At 42.8% G+C, this 19,179-nt stretch overlaps 1 protein-coding gene and 1 long non-coding RNA gene across 3 annotated transcripts in view; one reads left to right on the forward strand and one right to left on the reverse strand.

Moving 5' to 3' along the window:
* LOC123383932 overlaps positions 1-19,179 on the forward strand; it is a 40,427-nt gene that overhangs the window by 18,229 nt on the left and 3,019 nt on the right. The window contains exons 2-4 of the long non-coding RNA XR_006594361.1: positions 12,320-12,375; positions 13,485-13,674; positions 18,595-18,791. This is a non-coding gene — a long non-coding RNA (uncharacterized LOC123383932). The remainder of the gene's footprint in view (positions 1-12,319; positions 12,376-13,484; positions 13,675-18,594; positions 18,792-19,179) is intronic.
* On the reverse strand, positions 15,976-18,662 carry NEUROD6 (neuronal differentiation 6). 2 transcript variants are annotated; one of them, XM_045052562.1, is made up of 2 exons: positions 18,535-18,662; positions 15,976-17,047 (listed from the first exon to the last, which is right to left on the reverse strand). In XM_045052562.1, the coding sequence occupies exons 1-2, from the start codon at positions 18,550-18,552 to the stop codon at positions 16,154-16,156; spliced, it is 912 nt and encodes a 303-aa protein (XP_044908497.1). In that variant the 5' UTR covers positions 18,553-18,662; the 3' UTR covers positions 15,976-16,153. The 2 variants fall into 2 exon arrangements, with proteins under 2 accessions (XP_044908497.1, XP_006929353.3); XM_006929291.5 differs by having other exon boundaries at positions 15,976-17,188.

Below are 19,179 nucleotides of genomic sequence, written 5' to 3' on the forward strand. Positions count from 1 at the left end.
TATGTCAGATTCCTCATGGTGGCCTGGATACTTGGTATTCGGAAACCAGGCAAGAAATTAGCATTTTAAACTGTTCCTAAACACAAATTAGACTCATTCTCATCTTCTGCGACAAGAATAGCACTTGGTAAACACATAGGGTACTATTGGGGTACAAAATAGATGGATTCAGTTAAGCAAACATTTATTGAGCACCTGCTGTGTGCAAGACATTGTGTTGAGTGCTATACTGAATTCTGTGAATCAGCTGTGTGACCAGGATTTGCAATTGGATAGAGCATATGGCTTTACATGGGCATAATGTAGAATTTTTAATGTTCATAAAAGGAATAAACACAATATGAGCAAATGATGGAGTAAGTATCCCAGGAAGTCAAGAGAGGGACGGGCAATGCATTTTCAGATTGGGAAAGACAAAAGGAGGCCATGATTCAAATTTCCTTTTCTTGTATTTTCTTCTTCTAAGACACTTGTTAACAGTGTCTCTTCCCAGCTGTAATAATCAGTCACCCAAATGGGTCAGCAGCGCTTCAGATCTTCTATTAGGGTGCACCCTTTTCCATGGGCTGGGTCTATATCCAAACTGTTAGATTTACAATGTTTGCAAACATCTTATGTGTTTAGGGTAGTGGTAAAATATTCCAGTCGATCCTTAAAACTCGCAATATGCAAATAGTGTTATGGAACACAGTTTCTACAAAATACATAAGTCCTGCTTATCTCACCCTTAAAGCAAGACTTTGCCCCGACTTTACTAAAACAACTGAACTTAGACATTGCCAGGGTATTTTCTTTTCTTCCTTCCTTTCTTCCTTTCTCTTTTTTTTTTTTTTTTTTTTTTAAGCTGTGCTATGGACGGACTGTGGAGTTGAATTTTGAAAGACTTGGACCTAATTTAAATTCTGCCACTTGCTAACCAGTGTGAGTTTGGGCAAGTCACCCAACTTCACTGCTTTTCCAGATTTGAGACTAGTAGTTGCATTTATTTGCCACAATTTGTCAAAAAGGTTGTTGTGATAATCCATGCAAAATAACATAGGTATTCAGATGGAAGCAATCATTATCGCAACAAGCATTTTTCACTAGTTGTTACCAGTTACCAGTGTTATATTTCTAATTTTCTTCACTGATCTTTATAGAATGTTTCCTAATTGCATCATATTTTCTAGCTTAGGATCAAAACACAGAAGTCTTCTACAAAGATGTTAGTTTGAGGGGCGCCTGGGTGGCGCAGTCGGTTAAGCGTCTGACTTCAGCCAGGTCACGATCTCGCGGTCTGTGAGTTCGAGCCCCGTGTCAGGCTCTGGGCTGATGGCTCAGAGCCTGGAGCCTGTTTCCGATTCTGTGTCTCCCTCTCTCTCTGCCCCTCCCCCGTTCATGCTCTGTCTCTCTCTGTCCCAAAAAATAAATAAATAAAAAAAAAACGTTGAAAAAAAAAAGATGTTAGTTTGAGAACAGTAGCCCTTGGGCCTGTTTCCCTCACGTAGCCTTGCCCCTGTTTTGAGTGAGAGCATCCTTGTCTGGTACATATCCGAGCAAAGCTTATTTCCCTTCTGTCTTCTTGGCTCCCCAAACTTCCTCTCCCCTCAGTCAACCCCTCCTCCTATATGTAACAGAAGCGAAAAGGTGCAATTGCCAAATATAAAGTTGAGAAGCTAACTCTGTCACTAGGGGTTTTTTTTTTCCCTCCAAAGCATAGGTGTATCTCATCAGTTTAACTTTTGACAAATGGCAGTAAAAAGTCTCTGGCAAGACTTATAGAGTGAAATGTAGTGACTTAACCACAGACTTCATCATGATTGATAAAGAGATTCTTTCCGGGACAAAGTCTGGAAGAAAAGTGGTTTGAGTTGTCTGGTCTCTTCAACCAGACTTCATAATGGGGATGGCTAAGGAAGAAAAGCAGGTGCCCAGAACAAAATACATTGAGAGACTCTATGATGGTGGTCCATGAGACCCAAGATCCCAAGAAAATAAAACATTAGAGGGAGTCACAGGTGAGAGACCTGTTTTCTTTAGGCTAATTGCTCTCTTTTAGGCCCAAGAAGGAAAGTAATTATTACTGGAATGACGCAAATCATGTATCTCATTCATTAAGGAACTTGAACTCCTTCTCATGGAAGCATGAAATCTAGCGACAACACATAAAGCACCTATCATTTCTGGCAGGATCACGAAAAAGAGAGTTTAAACTGAACAATTCTTTTATCTCAACCTTCTTAAATAAGTCAAATAGGCTGTGTGCGTGTGTGTGTGTGTGTTTCTCCTTCATCTTCTAAGGAAAAACAGTGAAAAGAAAAAGTTGGGAACTAGAAAAAATACAAAAGTCTTGGCTAGTTTTCGAGATTGGGTGCTTTGGTTTTTCTCCATCACTAAATCTCCACATAGCAGTTGGCCTATAGATTTTAAAAAATATATTTAATATAATAAAAATAAGAAATAAGCCAAACATTTAATTCCATAATTTGAAAGCCAGTGTTTCATACTTCGATTGGGTCAAGTGCCCTCTGACTTGACATGCCGGGCTATTCGTAAATGATTCAATGGAGTGACCAGAAACCTAAAATTGAAGCCATATGGAAACTTACTGTGCATATTAAATTGTGTGTAGCAGTGTTAACAGCATCTTGATTTGTGGCTGCAAGTAATAAATGAATTATATTAATTTTGTAGCTGCAAGCTAATTTCTCCAGAATTACTTTTTAATAACCAAGCATCATGTTCGCTGGTAAGATTTAAATACATTTAGGAACAAATTTGTAGACTTTTAAGTAATGCTAGATTATCATTTTGAAAGCTTAAGAGTTCATTTACTATTTCCCCTAACACCAAATTTTTAGGGAGAAACGATTTTGTTCAAACTGGATAAGTTTGTTGGTAAACAATGTGTGTGGTATTACCCAGCAGGGGTCATCACCCTACTATAGCCAGATGGGAACTGCATTGTTGTAAATATCCCCCCCCCACACACACACATTTTATAGGTGATTTGTCTTTATCATATTTTCTTCCTAATTATGTTTGATAATGGATAATATTATAATTAGTTTGCCTTCCCTGAAGGAAGAGGTAGAAAAGGAAAAACTAGTTTGTACTGAAAAAAATATTGCTGTGGGTAACCTGTACATGAATAATTGGAATGGTATCACCAAAATATTCAACTCCTTCACAAATACTAACAACGATCATTGCTTATTGAGTGCTTACTATGTGCCAGAAATACCGAGTGATTTACATGCAATATGTAATTTAATTGTCCCCTAAATGTTGTTAAGTAATTGCTGTGGGATCTCACAATTGCAAATAAGGGTACTGATGGCACAGAGGTTAAGAAAAGTTACTCCAGTCACTTCCTAAACTGATGGTTCAGCTCAGGCGACTGAATGGGATAGAGTGGTCAATTTTAGCCTTTTCTTTTCTTGTTAAAGTATCTGATTTCATGACAGAAAACTACACCAAAGGACTGTTAAAAACCTGTACAACAATATTGTTCCAAAATCTTGTGATTAGGAACCATTTTTTCATTTGTCTGCACGGTCCTCAGTGATCCTACCCAGAGGTCAAAGGTCAGTTATGGTACAGCTCCTGCAGAGGATTTGGGGATAACAACTCCAATACAAACAGAGATGGTATCCATTGCCACGGAGCTGTACCCAGAGGAGCTGTACCCAGAGAAGCACTATTGGCGCCCCAGTCTTACTCCTCTTTTCAGGCTCCACACCCTGAGTTTGAGCCCACCTGTGTCCTGAAGTTCAACTGCAGCACAGACCTTTCTCTTGAACTCCAAACTTAAAGAGCTGCCATTGAACTGCCTACCCCATCACAGGACTGTGACTATCCACAAAGCGCTTAATCTCAACAAGTTACAAACAAACCACAGATGTGTAACTGTTCTTCATCCGCTCCTCTCTTCCTCATTTCAGGGTTCAGGCAGTAATTACAATGGTTTCTCTGTGCTCATCACCCCTCAGGGCCTCTGCCTTCCGTTCTATTCCACAGTCATCTTTCATTGGAGCTACTTCCTGGTAGGTTCCCTGGGTCCTGGCTTCACCTCTCACTTTGCCACCACAGCAATGCTCCTGAAGTGTGCATGTGTTGATGTACTTGTCTGGAAAGACCCGTCAGCAGACTCCCCTGCGGAACTACAAGGCTTTCCATGGTGTCACCTTGGCCACTGAATCCAGGCTCACCTCAGGACAATCCCAGCTGACTCCAAACACCCCTCTCAAACTGAACTTGCAGTTCTGAAAGTGATTTGTACCTTCCTCTCTCCAGGTGAACATTTCTGCCTGAAACTCCCTTCTGTTAGAGTTTCAGAGGGGTTCCCAATAACTAACAGCTCCTTAAAAAGATAAGAAATAAGGTTGATGAAAGCCAGAGATCAACCTTATAATTGATGAAGTTAAGGTCAGAGAATTTTGAGTGTGAGCTAAATGAGCTTGCTAGCTCAACTCTAGAAATGGAAAGAGTGTTCCAAATAATCATAGAAGACACTGGAAGACCTCAGAAGACTGCAGTGCACCCGCAGTTCCTTAACTTGGAACTCTAGGGAACACACAAGAGCAAGCTTGCCTGGAAAGGAGGAGGGGTTGAAGCAAGTGTGCCCAATGTTCTTTTCCAACATCCTCCAATTGGATTAAGGCATTCCTTCTCCAGAAAAAGGGTTTAGGAGGTACTGAGAGGCTGAGGATGTCTGACCTTTCCATCTGGATGGAAACAACAGGAGGAAGAAAGAAACATTCCCACTGTACACCTTCTCACACTGGTCCACCTGTGAAATGTCTCTAACTCGAGCATCTTCTACAGGAAACTTCTGGTCCCGTCTCTCCCATGGCCCAGCCCAGGATGAAAAGCTTTTGTCTCCATCCGTGTCCCCTCCACCAAGGCCTTTGATTGACCAATTTCTATTTAGCTATATGTCTGTCTTCTGTCTTAGACTCCTTGCTCTTAGAGAGCCATGTCTTTTTCTTTTTTTTTTTTTTTTCGACGTTTATTTATTTTTGGGACAGAGAGAGACACAGCATGAATGGGGGAGGGGCAGAGAGAGAGGGAGACACAGAATGGGAAACAGGCTCCAGGCTCTGAGCCATCAGCCCAGAGCCCGATGTGGGGCTTGAACTCACGGACCGCGAGATCGTGACCTGGCTGAAGTCGGACGCTTAACCGACTGCGCCACCCAGGCGCCCCGAGAGCCATGTCTTTTTCATTTTTTGTATCCTTCATATCTAGTGTAGTACCTAAAAAACAGTAGTTTAGTAATAGATATTTGTTGAATTAATGGATGTTCTTTTGGCCTTGATTATTCAGGCCCCAAGGAGCAACGTAGCCTGTTCATCACTGTGTCTACCCCTCTCCCAGAACCTTCTACAGCAACTGGTGCAGGATGAAACTCCTGAATGGCATGTTACCTGGGTGAGAGACACACAGCCGTCCTCGCTACACTGAAACTCCCCAAGCATGGGAAGCTTGCTTCTTCTTACCTCACTGTATCCTCACTACCTAGAGCAGTGCGGGACTTACCAGAGCAGGGACTCAATAAATGATTGTTAAATGAACAACTCCTCTCATTATGTCCTACATTTTTCTCCTCCCTTTAAGACAGAAACATGTGAAGGCCATGACCCATTATTCAGGTGTTTTATTAAAGGCGTGGAGCAATTGCCAGAGCATTGCCCTGGTGTTCTTTCAGGAAGGTTGGTAATTTTCTGTCCCTCTCTTTATTGGATATTGAGTCCAAGCTAATTGGAATATATGGTTATAGAGCCCTGAAAATCTGACTAGGAACGCGAGAAGCTAGCATGTATGTATGTATGTGTATGTGTGTATGTATTATATATATATAATATATATATATATATAAATATTATATAATATATAATATATATTATATAATATACATATACATATATACATATATAATATACATATATATATATAATATACATATATATATAATATATATAATATACATATACATATATACATATATAATATACATATATATATACATATATATATATAAATATTATATAATATACATATAATATTATATGTATATATATAATACATACACACACACACATACATGTGTGTGTGTATATATATATATATTTTTTTTTTTTTTTCCCACAATTCCAGTTCTCCACAGGGTGCTGGCCAGTCTACATTCCTGTCTAGATTCTCTTTGATGTGACATGGAATCTCAGTGGGGACTGAACTGTCTCAGTTTGCAATTCTCCAAATGCAGTAGGGAATGAAAAATTTTTATGTTGTCTTGAGGATATCTCTTTTCTTTGTCAATCTTGGGAGAGGATCTTGTAGAACATACACAAAGACCAATTTTTCCATGATGACAAGCACAAGCATACAACCCTGTTTGCTACTCCATGGTGCTGCCCTTAAGACACTGCCATGGGGCAGACTGCATTCAGTGCTCCCAGGGTTATAGTAAGTCTGGATCCCTCTACCACCAAAGAGGAGCGAAGGTCACAGCTTATGATCCACCAGGATTTCCTTTGTTATCTCCAGTCATGTGTTACATACAAACACACAAACATACACATGACTAATTTTACTTCGATTATATTTTGAGAAGAAAAGGATATGGAATGTTCGGCAAAGGGAATTTGAGAGTAGGCATATTTCAAAACCGAACAAGGAAGAATGCCCAAATGTTGGGGATCATTGCTCTCCAATGACAAATTTCAGAGTCTTCTACATGTGCATCCAACTTTTTGACTAGTGTACTGACTGCTCAAAGGTTGGAAAAACAAACAGCCATTGTGTTTTGGCAGATCACACACCTTTGATATATTTTTTTAATTTAAATTTTTTTATTCTTGAGAGAAAGAAAAGGAGAGACAGAGGGTGACTGGGGAAGGGGCAGAGAAAGAGAGGGAGACACAGAATCCGAAGCAGGCTCCAGGCTCTTAGCTGTCAGCACAGAGCCCAATGTGGGGCTCAAACTCACAAACTGTGAGATGACCTGAGCCACCCAGGCGCAGCCCCCCTCCCCCACCTATGATATCAGCCGACCAATGCTGTTTCACAAAGGCTAGCACAACTCATGTTATGACTTCACTTTCTTTCTTACCACAAACACCGATGGGCACCTGGACTTCCTCCTCTTCCTTACTCTATCCCATCATCTGTGTCAAACTGTCTGGCTGAGAGTGAGATGCTAAAGATTTGGCACAGGATAGTGTGCAGATTTTCTTTCATTAGCCTTATCTGTCACTCCGAAGACCTAGTTCCTTGTTTAGTGATGTGAAATGTACCTGGTGCTGGCATTCCAGGAGTTCATGTCGGCCAGGTAAAGCCAAAGACTCAGCAGGCAGAGGCGAAATCTGAGTTCTGGTATTCCAAAAATTATTTCCTGGGTGATTCTGATGCCAGAAAAACTTAGGAATCCTGACCTACAAATCCAGGACTTGATGGGACTCTTGCAGAATTCTGATGGGGTCTTTCACACTTTTTTGGTTCTTTCTTTATACTTCAATGTAAGTCTCTGAACTGATTGGGTGCCTCTCCTCTTTCTAACGTTGAAAGGATCCTGGTTCTTTGCCATCTTCCTCTGAGAGTTCTCATTGCAAGACTGACTTTGTCAAATTCTGGAAAGAAATAAGGTCCCTGACTTGGCATTTTAGTGGTTCTTGCTACTTTGTAAGAGTCATCTCTGGCAACTGGCAGGTAAGCATGCGGGGAACCCTCTCAAGCATTCTCACCTTTCCGGTAGGAGAGGGCCTGACATAAGGTATAATGCAGTTTGTAAGGTTAGGTCTAGGTGTCTGTAGGGCCTTGGTGTCTGGCTTTCTCATTTATTTACCCTACCATTGTATCTTGTTGATCAGTGGCTTTCCAACTTTTTTCGTGTGTGTGTGTGTGTGTGTGTGTATCTGAAGCAAAATTTCAGTTGAACTAATACATACTTTTACTTTGTGTGAGGGACTCTTTTTCTACAAATAGAATTTGCTATATTTTAGATTTAACAGAATTGTATTTTATAATATACTAAAATTATATTGATTAAATGCACTAGGCTAAATCGGTATTGCAATGTGCTACTTGGATCTAACCTGCACTGTAAAAAATTGTTGTTCGTGTTGTTCAGATTTTGCAGGAGTCAATATGTTGATACCACGTTAATAATAGAAACAATAGCAGGTTTCATCAGCTGCCTGCTTGCTTTGAACCAGGAGGTGAGCTAGTACTTTTCCTAAATGATTGCATTTTATCTTCGCAACCCTATGACGTATATGTCATTATTCTCACTTTATAGGTGAAAATCTGAACCTTAATGTCAGGTGTCATGGAGTGTGAAAGATTCATGCTGTTTTGCTTGTGATTCATGAAGTTCTTCTGTAATAAAAGCCAGAGCTTGTATCTCCAATCACATTCACTAGTCAAGAACATAATGAGTATGTGTACATAGAGACACAAAGAAGATTAAATATTGCCCCTGCTCTCAAGGAGTATACAATCTAGGCATATCTATAAGTTACAAAGCAATATGTGACTTAAATAAGATTTTGAGTATAGAAATATGTAGGCAGTGAAGATTTAGATGACAACTATGTGACCGAAACAAGAGAGATGTGACTTTGGAGCAGCATGATGCAACGACAGACTAGAGGGATCTGGAAGTCTTCACGTAGGAGGTGGCCTTAAAGGACATGTGAACTTGTGGGGCGCCTGGGTGGTACAGTCGGTTAAGCGTCCGACTTCAGCCAGGTCACGATCTCGCGGTCCGTGAGTTCGAGCCCCGCGTCAGGCTCTGGGCTGATGGCTCAGAGCCTGGAGCCTGTTTCCGATTCTGTGTCTCCCTCTCTCTCTGCCCCTCCCCCATTCATGCTCTGTCTCTCTCTGTCCCAAAAAATAAATAAACGTTGAAAAAAAAATTAAAAAAAAAAAAAAAAGGACATGTGAACTTGAGAAAGTGGAGACTATAAACGAGTCCATCTCAAACAGGTGGAGCAGTGCAGGACCCCAAAGCAGATGGACATACAAAAAACAGGTTCAACCTCAGGACCATTTTCCTGTAGTACAGAAGTTGTCTAACCTTGCTTCTCAGACATATCTGAGGAGTTGGAACACCAATGAGGATGTCTTGGTTCCTGGTCCTCCATTCTTGTCTTTACCAGGACCAGAAACATTTTTACATGTACACTAACTCCTAAGACATCATTTGAACAAAGCATATGGATGCTTTTTAAAAAGTGGGTGAAAACCATTGATAAAGAAATGGGATATCTGGTTGGAAAAATGGACTGTGTATTCCACACACAAGGCCTTGGGTGCCAATTTAGGGACTATGGAATACTGGCTGGGGGTGGGAGCCTCAGGACTGGTTTTGTCCACCTTTGTCCATTAGCACTGTGCCCATGGGCAAGTGACGTGTCTCTGTTGATTTGGTTTCCAAATAAAATAAGGGCCGTATGAATTATTACCTAATGCTGAAGTTCCTGGGACTAAAAAAGGTGAACATGTAAAAAGTATTTTGTAAATTCTAATGTTCTATATGACATCATCAGTTCTCAGTTTTAATATGGAAGATTTAGATGAAAAAAAATGCATTTAACTGTTTATCAGATAGAAAATAAGAACCATGAGAGGCGTCACTCTGAGGGACTGGTGTGTTGGAGTAGTTGGGGAAGATTAATCTGGCATTGGGAAGTGGGCTGGAAGGAGGAAGGTGGAACCAGGGTAATGAGCTTGGAGGCCAGTATGTTGGTCTAGGTGTGAAGTGAGAAGAGAAAAGCAATAGAACTGGGAGATCAACCTGAAAGGCCAGTGGCAAGAAAGCGAAGGAACTATGAAAAATATTAAATATCATTTTTTTCCTACACATTGCAGCAGAGTTCTGGAAATGACTGGCAGGAGGGGTAGTGTTTTGGAGAGGGCTTCACTGTCCACATGTTGAGCTTTTGAGGACCATGGGATAACACTGAGGTATTTGGGGGCCTGAAGTACAGGTCTGGTGGTCCTCACATAGGGGGCACAGGAGGAGAAGTGGGATCCGCAAGACAAGACAGGTGCAGAGGGCTGGGTGCCCGGGAAATATGACAGAAGGAAGAAGAGCTTGTAATGGAGTAGAAGAAGAGTTACCAAAGTGTCAGGGGGCCCACAATAGCTGGAGAGGGCAGGGGTGGCCAGGGAGTGAGCAAGAGAAGGACTGAACAGTCACTGGATGTCAGCAACTTGTGTTACTTCTTATGATCCTCCTTTTACCAGAAACCAAGAATCTGCAAAGTTGTGTCCCTCGCCTAAGCATGCAAAGCTAATGGACACAGCTGGACAAAGCTGGGCCCTCAGGCTTACACCCTCAGCAGATCTTGCACACCCCCTTCTATAATGCGATCTCTCGTCAAGAATTCCAACCTGCTATCCCAATTCTTTTCATCGGTGGTTTTTACACACTTTCATTTTTAAACATCAGTATGCTTTGTTCAAAGGATGCCACAGTAGTTGGAGTAAATATTACAACACATGCAGTGTCGGTTGGATGGTAGAAGTGGAGGCAGGACTACAGCAGATCAAAGAGACAGGGTGCTAAAGAAGGTGTGACATTTTGTGTCCAGCGCGTATTGAAGAGCTTTGACTAGGAAAGAAAGAGAACGAGAGGCTAGGCGGGGCTTTAGGATGAAGAAGGGTATTTTGTTGTTGTTGTTCTATTAGGGTTCTCCAATTTGGGAAGGAAATCTTATATACCTAGCTGAGTCTCTTCCTAAGTTAGAACATGGCATTATACACTTCGTATGAAAGGGCAGGGTATAGACCCTCCCCTTCCATCCCTAGTATATAACTACTCAAAAGAAGAATTTGAACCTTGTCCTAATTTGGGAGCCTGCATTAAGAAACAGGGTTCCTGTTGGAGAGGGGGATACCTACAAATAGAGAAAGTATCAGATGCAATGAGGCCAACTGAGAAACGGAGCCCAAGGGGAAACAGGCTGCAGTGGCTTTGAGGACAGCACAAGGTTATGCTTGATCTCCTGTCTGGGGCGGCAGAGCATCTTGGGACCAGATGCCACAGGGCTGAGGGGTTAAAGCAGGAGACCCTCATCAGGAGCCTGAGCACCCTGCCTTCCCTTCAAAATGAGAACATGTTTTCTCTTATACGTCAGAGACACACAGGCAGGTGATGAGAGACAGAAAGTGGTTCCAAGGGAGAGTGCAAATCCCCAAACGACATTAGATGGGAGTCATAGGTGGGCTGCTGGGGTAGAACACCAACCACGTGACACTGCATTGGAGGCGGAAGCCGCACAGCAACCTGGGGGAACAGGAAACCCTCTCCTTCCATGTCTTCAAGACAGCGAGAGGCCCGAGGCCATCCATTTTGCAGGGGGTAAGGAGGACTGGACTTAAGAATGAACCTACTTAGGGGCACCTGGGTGGCCCAGTCGGTTAAGTGTTCGACTTCAGCTCAGGTCATGATCTCGTGATCCATGGGTTCGAATCCTGCATCGGGCTCTGTGCTGACAGCTTGGAGCCTAGGGCCTGCTTCAGATTCTGTGTCTCCCTCTCTCCCTGCCCCTCCCCTGCTCGCTCGCTTGCGCTCTCTCTCTCTCTCAAAAATAAATAAACATTAGAAAAATAAAAAAAAAAAGAATGAACCTACTTAGATTCCACAAGCTTGGGGAGCCTAAGAGGCCATGTGGTAACACAGATGTGTGCAGTCTAATGGAAAGAGACAGTAGAAACAGAAACCAGAATACTTGGGCAAAGTGTATGATCTCAGAGAGGAGAAGAAGGAATTGGTAGACAGCAGAGTTATAGGCACAAGTCCTGGAAAGAGGGAAACGAACCTGGCCACTCACGGCTGGGGAGGGAAAACGTATGTAAAGATGGGGCTCATGATATTAAAAAAAAATTAGCTAAGACAATCTCTTGTCTGATAGACTGAACCTGGGTAAGTCTAGTGATGCCATGCAAAAATGTGTCATGTTAGAGGCCGGGGCAGTGTGGTGTGGGGAGGAAGAGGGCAGTGTGGTTCAGGACAACCCCGTGAGGGCATTGATGAGGAATGGATTGGCTGTAGCAATGGTCCAGCTGAAGTTTGAAGTGCAGTGTGTCCCATGAGCACCCAGAAGGAAGGCATGTTTTGCAACGACATATGCCTCTTGAACTGTCAGGAGGATTTTGAAAACAATTAAAAATCTTATTGAGCACCATGACGTGCAAGGCAGAGTGCTGAGGCGGTCCACACAGTGTATGCAATGAGGTCCAACCTCTTGAGGATTGAGAATCCAGAAAGGGAGGCATGGCAGAGATTGCTAAGTGCCTAATCAGCATCCATCTTCTTCTTTCTTACTTGCAGGTGGCAATACGCTCTGATAAAAAGGATAGATTTTCCAGCTTCTCTTAAATCTAGAGGTGAGATTTAAATATCAGTGAGATGTTAAGTAGAAGCCATTGGGTGGGACTTCCACAAATATTTCTAGAAGGGTCTGGTGAGGTGGGTGGGACACCCTTTTGCCATCTCCTTTCCTTCTTAGTTGGAATGAGGACACAACGGTTAGAACCCCAATAGCCATGTGGGGCCATGAGGCGAATCTGAGAATGGAAGCACCACACTAAGGTTCACGGAGTGGAAAGGTAGGAGCCAAGGCCTCTGGTGCCCCTGGACAGCCATTTAAGTTCTGTACTACCTACTACTTCTTTCATATAAAGGTAAATACATCTTTGTTTTGTTGAGAAAGGACGGGAGATACAGGAGAAAGGACAAACATTGTAGAAATACAAGATTTATAATATAAAAGATAAATATAATATTCACATAATTCAACTCAAAAGAAGCCTTTCAATATGAAAGGCAATAATTATTTAAAACATTCAGAAAACAGAAAAGGCTTTTCATCCTGTCGTGTTGGGAGATGAGGAAAGCAGGTCAGAAAGAAAGCAAGGTATCCTGACCTCCATATTGGATGTTGTATCCTGCCTGTCTCACTGAGGCTGCAATAAGAGGTTAGTGGTAAGGCAAAATTTTAATCCAAATCTGACTCCAAGACTTCCTGACCCTAAAGTGCGCTGTCTATACTATACCATTCCCCCTTCCATGGGAGTAATACCTTAAAAGGTAAGATTTTGCAATGCATGGCATCTGTGATGTTGGTGTATGAATGAACAAGTCATAATTTCTCAGGATTGAGGTGCATAGGGAATTGCTGACAAAGACAGTGAGCTTCTGATCTTGGTTAGTGTAAAGGGGACCAGCTGGGCGGCTCCCATACTGGGGGTCATTGGTGGGATGGGAAGGATGAATAAGCCACAGAGATCAGTCTCCCACACACAACTCACATACACCATGGCATCCCAGATTCCTACTGGCAACAGAGCACGCATCAGATTTGTGCACCCAAACCATAGAAGAAATTTCACAATCTCTGGGGTCTGTGCCGGAAAACCCCGTGCTTTTGCTTGAGTTTATTTCCAACTGAGCCCTGACATAAGACACTTCTTCTGAACATTTGCTTCTTCCCCAGACATTCAGCCAGCTGCGTTTTCCTCAGCATTCCATATTGCCAGAGGGAGAGGGGAGAATGCATCTCCTGTTGTAATCTCTAGCTCCAACATGGATTTGTGACCCTGGAAAGACTGTGGTCAAAGCCTGTCTGGACCAACAAGACACTGAGCCCGTGCGATGTTGTTTGAAGCGGGTCACCTTGGAACAAGGTGGGGGAGACCTCACTTATTCTGTCAGTGACTAAACAGAAATGCCTTACTTTTTTTTTTTTTTTTTTTTTTTTTAAGTCAGATCCTTCTAGTTTCTGATGCTTCCTCACTTTCTTACTCTTTGCTCAGACGGGGTGAGCAGTGATCAGACTCTTGGGGTCTGAGGGGCCTTGAAGAGGCCTGGCAATCCTGGACACGGTCCCAGAGAGGGCAGGTTTTCTGCGTGTTTGCCAGAAAGCCAGGGCGAGTCGCTCCAGTGTCCAGACAGGGAACTGACGGCTCACTACCCCGGGCAAACGTCTCTCCACCCCTAGAGGGCACACTTCCTCCTCTTTCCCTGACTTCTTTGCCCTCGTGGGAAAGGAATGAACAGGTGCTGTCACAACCACTTAGAAGGGCGCGTGCATCACCCGCCGAATCCCACGCCAGCAGCTGCTTGGACCCCTTTGCCCTTCGGAGCGCGGCTGCAGTGCGCTCTAACGCGGGGGGAGCTGGAGAGCCGCTACCCCTGGAGAATGGGTCGCAGGCCTCTCGGCCTCGACTCTAGAAGTCCCGCAGGCATGGGAAGGCAGGACAGGGACAGATATCAGCGGAGTTTGAGCAAACTGGAGCCGCCACCTCGGCTACCCCCACTGCAGCAGCCCGAGCGAGAGAATGGGCGTCGCCCTTTCCAGCCTCTCGGGTCCTGGCCCCAAAAGGTCCCCTCCTCCCCGCTTCTGGACAAGGTATCTGGGCAGGCCGGCTCCCCATGCCCCGCAGCCCCTTTCCGGGAGGGCGGGGTCAGCTCGGTAGCCGCTAGCCGGGCGCGGGCCCCCGGTCCCAAGGGCGCCCACTGTGGGCGGGCCACGGGCGGTGCAGCCTGTGACCCTGTGCACCGGTGACAACCGCGGGGGCACGAAGCCGGCTCCAGCCCCCCCCACGCGCCGCCCTCCGGGAGCCGTCGGGCCTGCGCCGGCTCAGGCAGTATCTGCGGGGCGCACGAGTGGGCAGCGCCGGCCGGCGGTGAGCGCGGACCTCTTGCCAAGGCCCACCCAGACCCGCTCAGTCCCGCCACAGCGGGACACATTTCTGCCACCCTCGCAGACCTTCGCAGCTGTCCCCCTCCTCCCCCTGGGGGGGTGGGCAAACCGGCGCAAGAGGGCATCTGGAAGGAGGTCACTGCCACCTTGGCTTTTATCCTAGGAGGGACTCAGTTCTGCCTAAGAGGCTGAGCTCCCCAGGCGCTATTCAAGTGGGTTTTTGGTGGCCTTTTGTCAGGAAACTTTTAATCACACAGAATTTAGCCTCTAATCGGCCAGACTTATTTAAACCGCGCAGAGTAAAACCTTCCATTTTTAACATCCACTCTTGGTGTTTGCTGGAAATTTGCCACCGAATTTCGGCTGGAGCTGAAGGTTACCAGGATTTATCATTGTTTCCCCAGGATGTTTAACCCTTGTGCGCTTCTCTTCTTTCATTTAAGATACTCAAAAAAAAAAAAAAAAAAAAAAAAAAAAAAAAAAAAAAAAAAATTCTTGTAAGCGCTTTGGCCATTTTGTTTAAGAAATTTGTTTTATCTCGTACGGTTTTGAAATAAAGAAATGTTTCTGCAATGGGGAGGAGGGAGTGTCAGAGACAGAAAGCAGCTGTGTACCAGGAAATAATAAGTATCATGCAAAAATATCACAGCTAATGGATGTCCTTTAGGAGTGTAAATATCTATGTTTAATTGCTTTAAAAACGTGGGGTGGAAAAACACAATTATACATTGTGATAACAAACCTGTACAGATAATTTTTGAACAATACAAAACAAGAGCTGAAAAATTTTTCTTTACGATTGAAATAATTGTTCCCAAATCATGACACCGTCCACCCAAATATCATGTTGCCCCCTCTGCAGAACTTGAAGAGGAATAGTTACCAATTGAATGCATTTAGATTCATCCTTAATAAAAAGAAAATTGCATAGCTTTTTATATTGTTGCACATCCTCAAATGCATCTTCCAATATCAATGTCACCTTAGTGTTATTCTCAATATTTTAAATTTTCAATTTTCAGAGATACATAATATATAATTGCTAGTAATTATAAACACATCATTTTATTCATCTGATTTTAATAACATGCATTTTTATAATTACTGTACAACTGAAATAGACATTGAGTTATGCTGTGTGCGTGTCTTTATTCAACAGTATATTTTTAGACACCTTGTTCAAACAAATTAAGTGAATTTAAAAGAAAATAAAACATGAAAAAAATCCTTCCAGTAGAAACAGAATCACAGTGCTTCACAGACAAAAGGAAAGGAAAAGAAGTTCTCATACGAAAAGAGATTTATTATTACATAGAAAATTCTCACAATAGTTGAAACACACTTCAGAAACTAGTAAACACCTTAGATAGAGTTGTGCCAATTATTCAGCCCACAAGCATCTGCTTTGTCTTAATTAGACGGGGGAGGTGAATGACCACTGTTTATTTTCATTTTCCTCATTAATTATGAAAAACTGCATTTAATTCATCTTGCATGGTGAGAGATTGGCTGCGCAGATGTAAGTCGTAAGGGAAGTGGCTGTCGGTGGGCAACCTGAACATGGCACCCTGCCCAAGGGGACCCCTGGGTGGCACTGCACAGTAATGCATGCCGTAATTGTAATTTTTGCCATAGTCCAAGGTTTCTTCTTGCTTCAGGGAAAATATCCCATTATAGTTAATTGGGGGAGGACTTAAGGGACCTTCAAACTGAGGGCTGGCACACTCAGGGGAAGTGCTTTCATAGAAGGATTCATACGCACTGCAATAATTGTAGGGTTTCATGGACTTGGAATTATCAAGAGTTCCATGCCCTGGGGGAGTGGTGAGCTCAGGGCTGTGGTAGGGCGGGTAGAAGGTAGAGTAGGGTGACCTTGTGTGGTGCGCAGCCTCCCCACCCTGACCCATCAGGAAACTCCTGGCGTTGAGCTGCAAGCAGCCTGCCACCAAGTTTGTAGTCGGCTGGGAAAGACCTTTGCATAAGTTTTGGACGAACGTGAGCAGATCAGGTCTCTTGCCGATTCTCAGGATTTCAGAAAGTGCCCAGATGTAGTTTTTGGCCAGTCGTAAAGTTTCTATTTTGGACAGTTTTTGGGTTTTGGAGTAACAGGGGACCACTTTTCTTAAATTGTCCAGAGCGTCGTTGAGGCCATGCATCCTGTTTCTCTCCCGCGCATTAGCTTCCTGTCTCCTGAACTTGACCCTCTCCAGTCGGAGCTTGGTCGTCTTTTTTTTCCTAAGACCCCTCCTTCTGGGCAAGCCATTTTCATCTTCCTCTTCCCTGTCTTCCTCCTCTTCTTCCTTCTCGGTTTCTTCTCCAGGGGCCCTTTTGATGCTCTTTCCTCGAAGGACAATCTGTTTGGAAAAGCTTTCTGGTTTCTTAATTTGCTTCTGGTCCTCACATTCTCTAGAAAACTTTCTGCACATCTGGGATTCTGGCATTACAACAGACTCATCAAACGGTAGTGTTAACATGGTTCTCTAATCTTAAATTACCTGAAAAAATGCCAGCACAATATTTAAAGTGTTTTCATTTTTAAAGTTTATACACTTAAAGCATATTTAATGACTTAATCATAAGAATACAAAAAATGAAAAACGTGAAAAAGTCTGACTCGGGGACCAATTTTTTACATTAACTATAATTTTTGAGTTTGTGCAGACTCGTAATTATAAAAACTACATGGACACATGCGAGAGGATCAATTTATACACGCAAATTATCAAAAGAAAACAAAACAAGAAGCATTTATTACATTGCCACCACCATCTCCATTTTCCTTTGATTTTGAACTATTTTTAATGCACAAAAAGGACCTTTGAATTCCAGCAAATGCAAAACATGATATAGCAATGCAGAATTTCATTAATTCCAATTCCCCTGAGTACAAAATGCAAAGAGACACCAGTTTTTAAAATGAAAAAGTATTACCTCTCCGTCAGCTGACAAATTTGTGAGGTGTTTCTTTCTTTTTTTCGAAAAAGAAATAAGCCTTAACTTTATTTGCTGTATTATGTAACTGCAAATTTAGATAAGTGGCTGTTGACATTTACGAATTTAAAGAAAAGATTAATCAGAGCCAATTTTTAAACTGATTTCTTTCTGATCAGTGAAGAAATATATGTAAAAGGGCACTGTTTTCCCAGCCTTCACACAAAAAAAGGGGGGGTGGGGGGTCAGGCTAATTTGGAATAAACTCCATAAATACATTTTAAAAGACAAGAATCACTGGCATTTTTTTTAAATCAAAGAAAATGTTAAAACTGCTTTTACATTTAAATTTTTTCCAAATGTAATCGTCTGTTTACTGCTGTTCAAATCACCCTGGACAAAAAAACCACTCTCGTAGTGTTTTTGTTCTGCGAGCCACAGAAGTCTCCCTCTAGCTAATATCTGACAGGAACAGTCCAAGGATTCTGACTGCAATTGTGCACGTGTGTACAGAATCCCGAATGAAAGGGGAAAATAATTTGTGTTTCAAATACAATTTTGGCTTTCGTTTGGTGAAGTAGCAAGTATTTTCATCTAAAGTCTTCAAACAAATAGGCACGTTAAAACAGACTTTCGAATGTAACAATCTCCAGCCCCCTCAACACACATACATACACACACACACACACACACACACACACACACACACACAACTCTTAGCAATGTCCACATACTTGCAGTGTTACATAATAGCAGTGAAAGTATGTGACAGTTACATCATAAGAATGAAATATGATAAGAAGTTATAGATGGCAAAGAGCATGTAAATACTATAAGACAGTGACACTGTATCTTTAAATACTTGCATGCAAAGCCAGCATCAATTGAAGTATATCTTTATTTATATTACCTTAGGTTTTAACTTCATTCAATAATCGGTTTTCATTTTGTATCTTCCAAATCTTTTCAGGCTGAGTGTCGCATCGTCTCCTGGAGTCTCTAGATCTGTGTATATCTGCACTATCTCATTGATCTCTAAAAAGTGACATTGATGCCAACTGCCAGAGCTGGTACCCATGCCATCTGCTAGTGACGTCACAGGGCAGAGAGAACCATGTGATCCTCTCTCTTGGGACCTTCATTCTGCACTGATCATCTGGCATCCCTGTAAGTGGGTACCAGCATTCATGCATCAACACAGAAGGTTAGACTGATAGGGAAAAAATCTGCACCAGCATTTCACATACAGTAGGTGCGTTTCTCTCCTAGAGCTGCTTCAGCTTCACTGGCAGTCTGTAGAAATAGCTGTGTTAGTGTTCAGTTTCGCCCTGCCAACGGTGCAACTACTAGGTAGTCGTTAATATTCCATTCATTTACAAGGTGGGCTTTTGTGTGAGCGAGAGGTTTTTGTTGTTGTTGATGTTGACGTTTAGTAAAGATCACCATCCCATTCGTGCACCTGGCTACCCAGGGAAAGAACGCCGGGGAAAAGGAGCCGAAATCAGGAAAATGGTCTTGAGGTGCTTAACCAAACTAAGATTCGTGTAAGCGAACA

This window comes from Felis catus, chromosome A2 (genome assembly GCF_018350175.1).
Source record: "Felis catus isolate Fca126 chromosome A2, F.catus_Fca126_mat1.0, whole genome shotgun sequence".
NCBI lineage: Eukaryota > Metazoa > Chordata > Mammalia > Carnivora > Felidae > Felis > Felis catus.

Bases quoted from the DNA above. Each gene is read 5' to 3' on its own strand.
- NEUROD6 (XM_006929291.5), bottom strand. From the start codon at position 17,167: ATGTTAACACTACCGTTTGATGAGTCTGTTGTAATGCCAGAATCCCAG.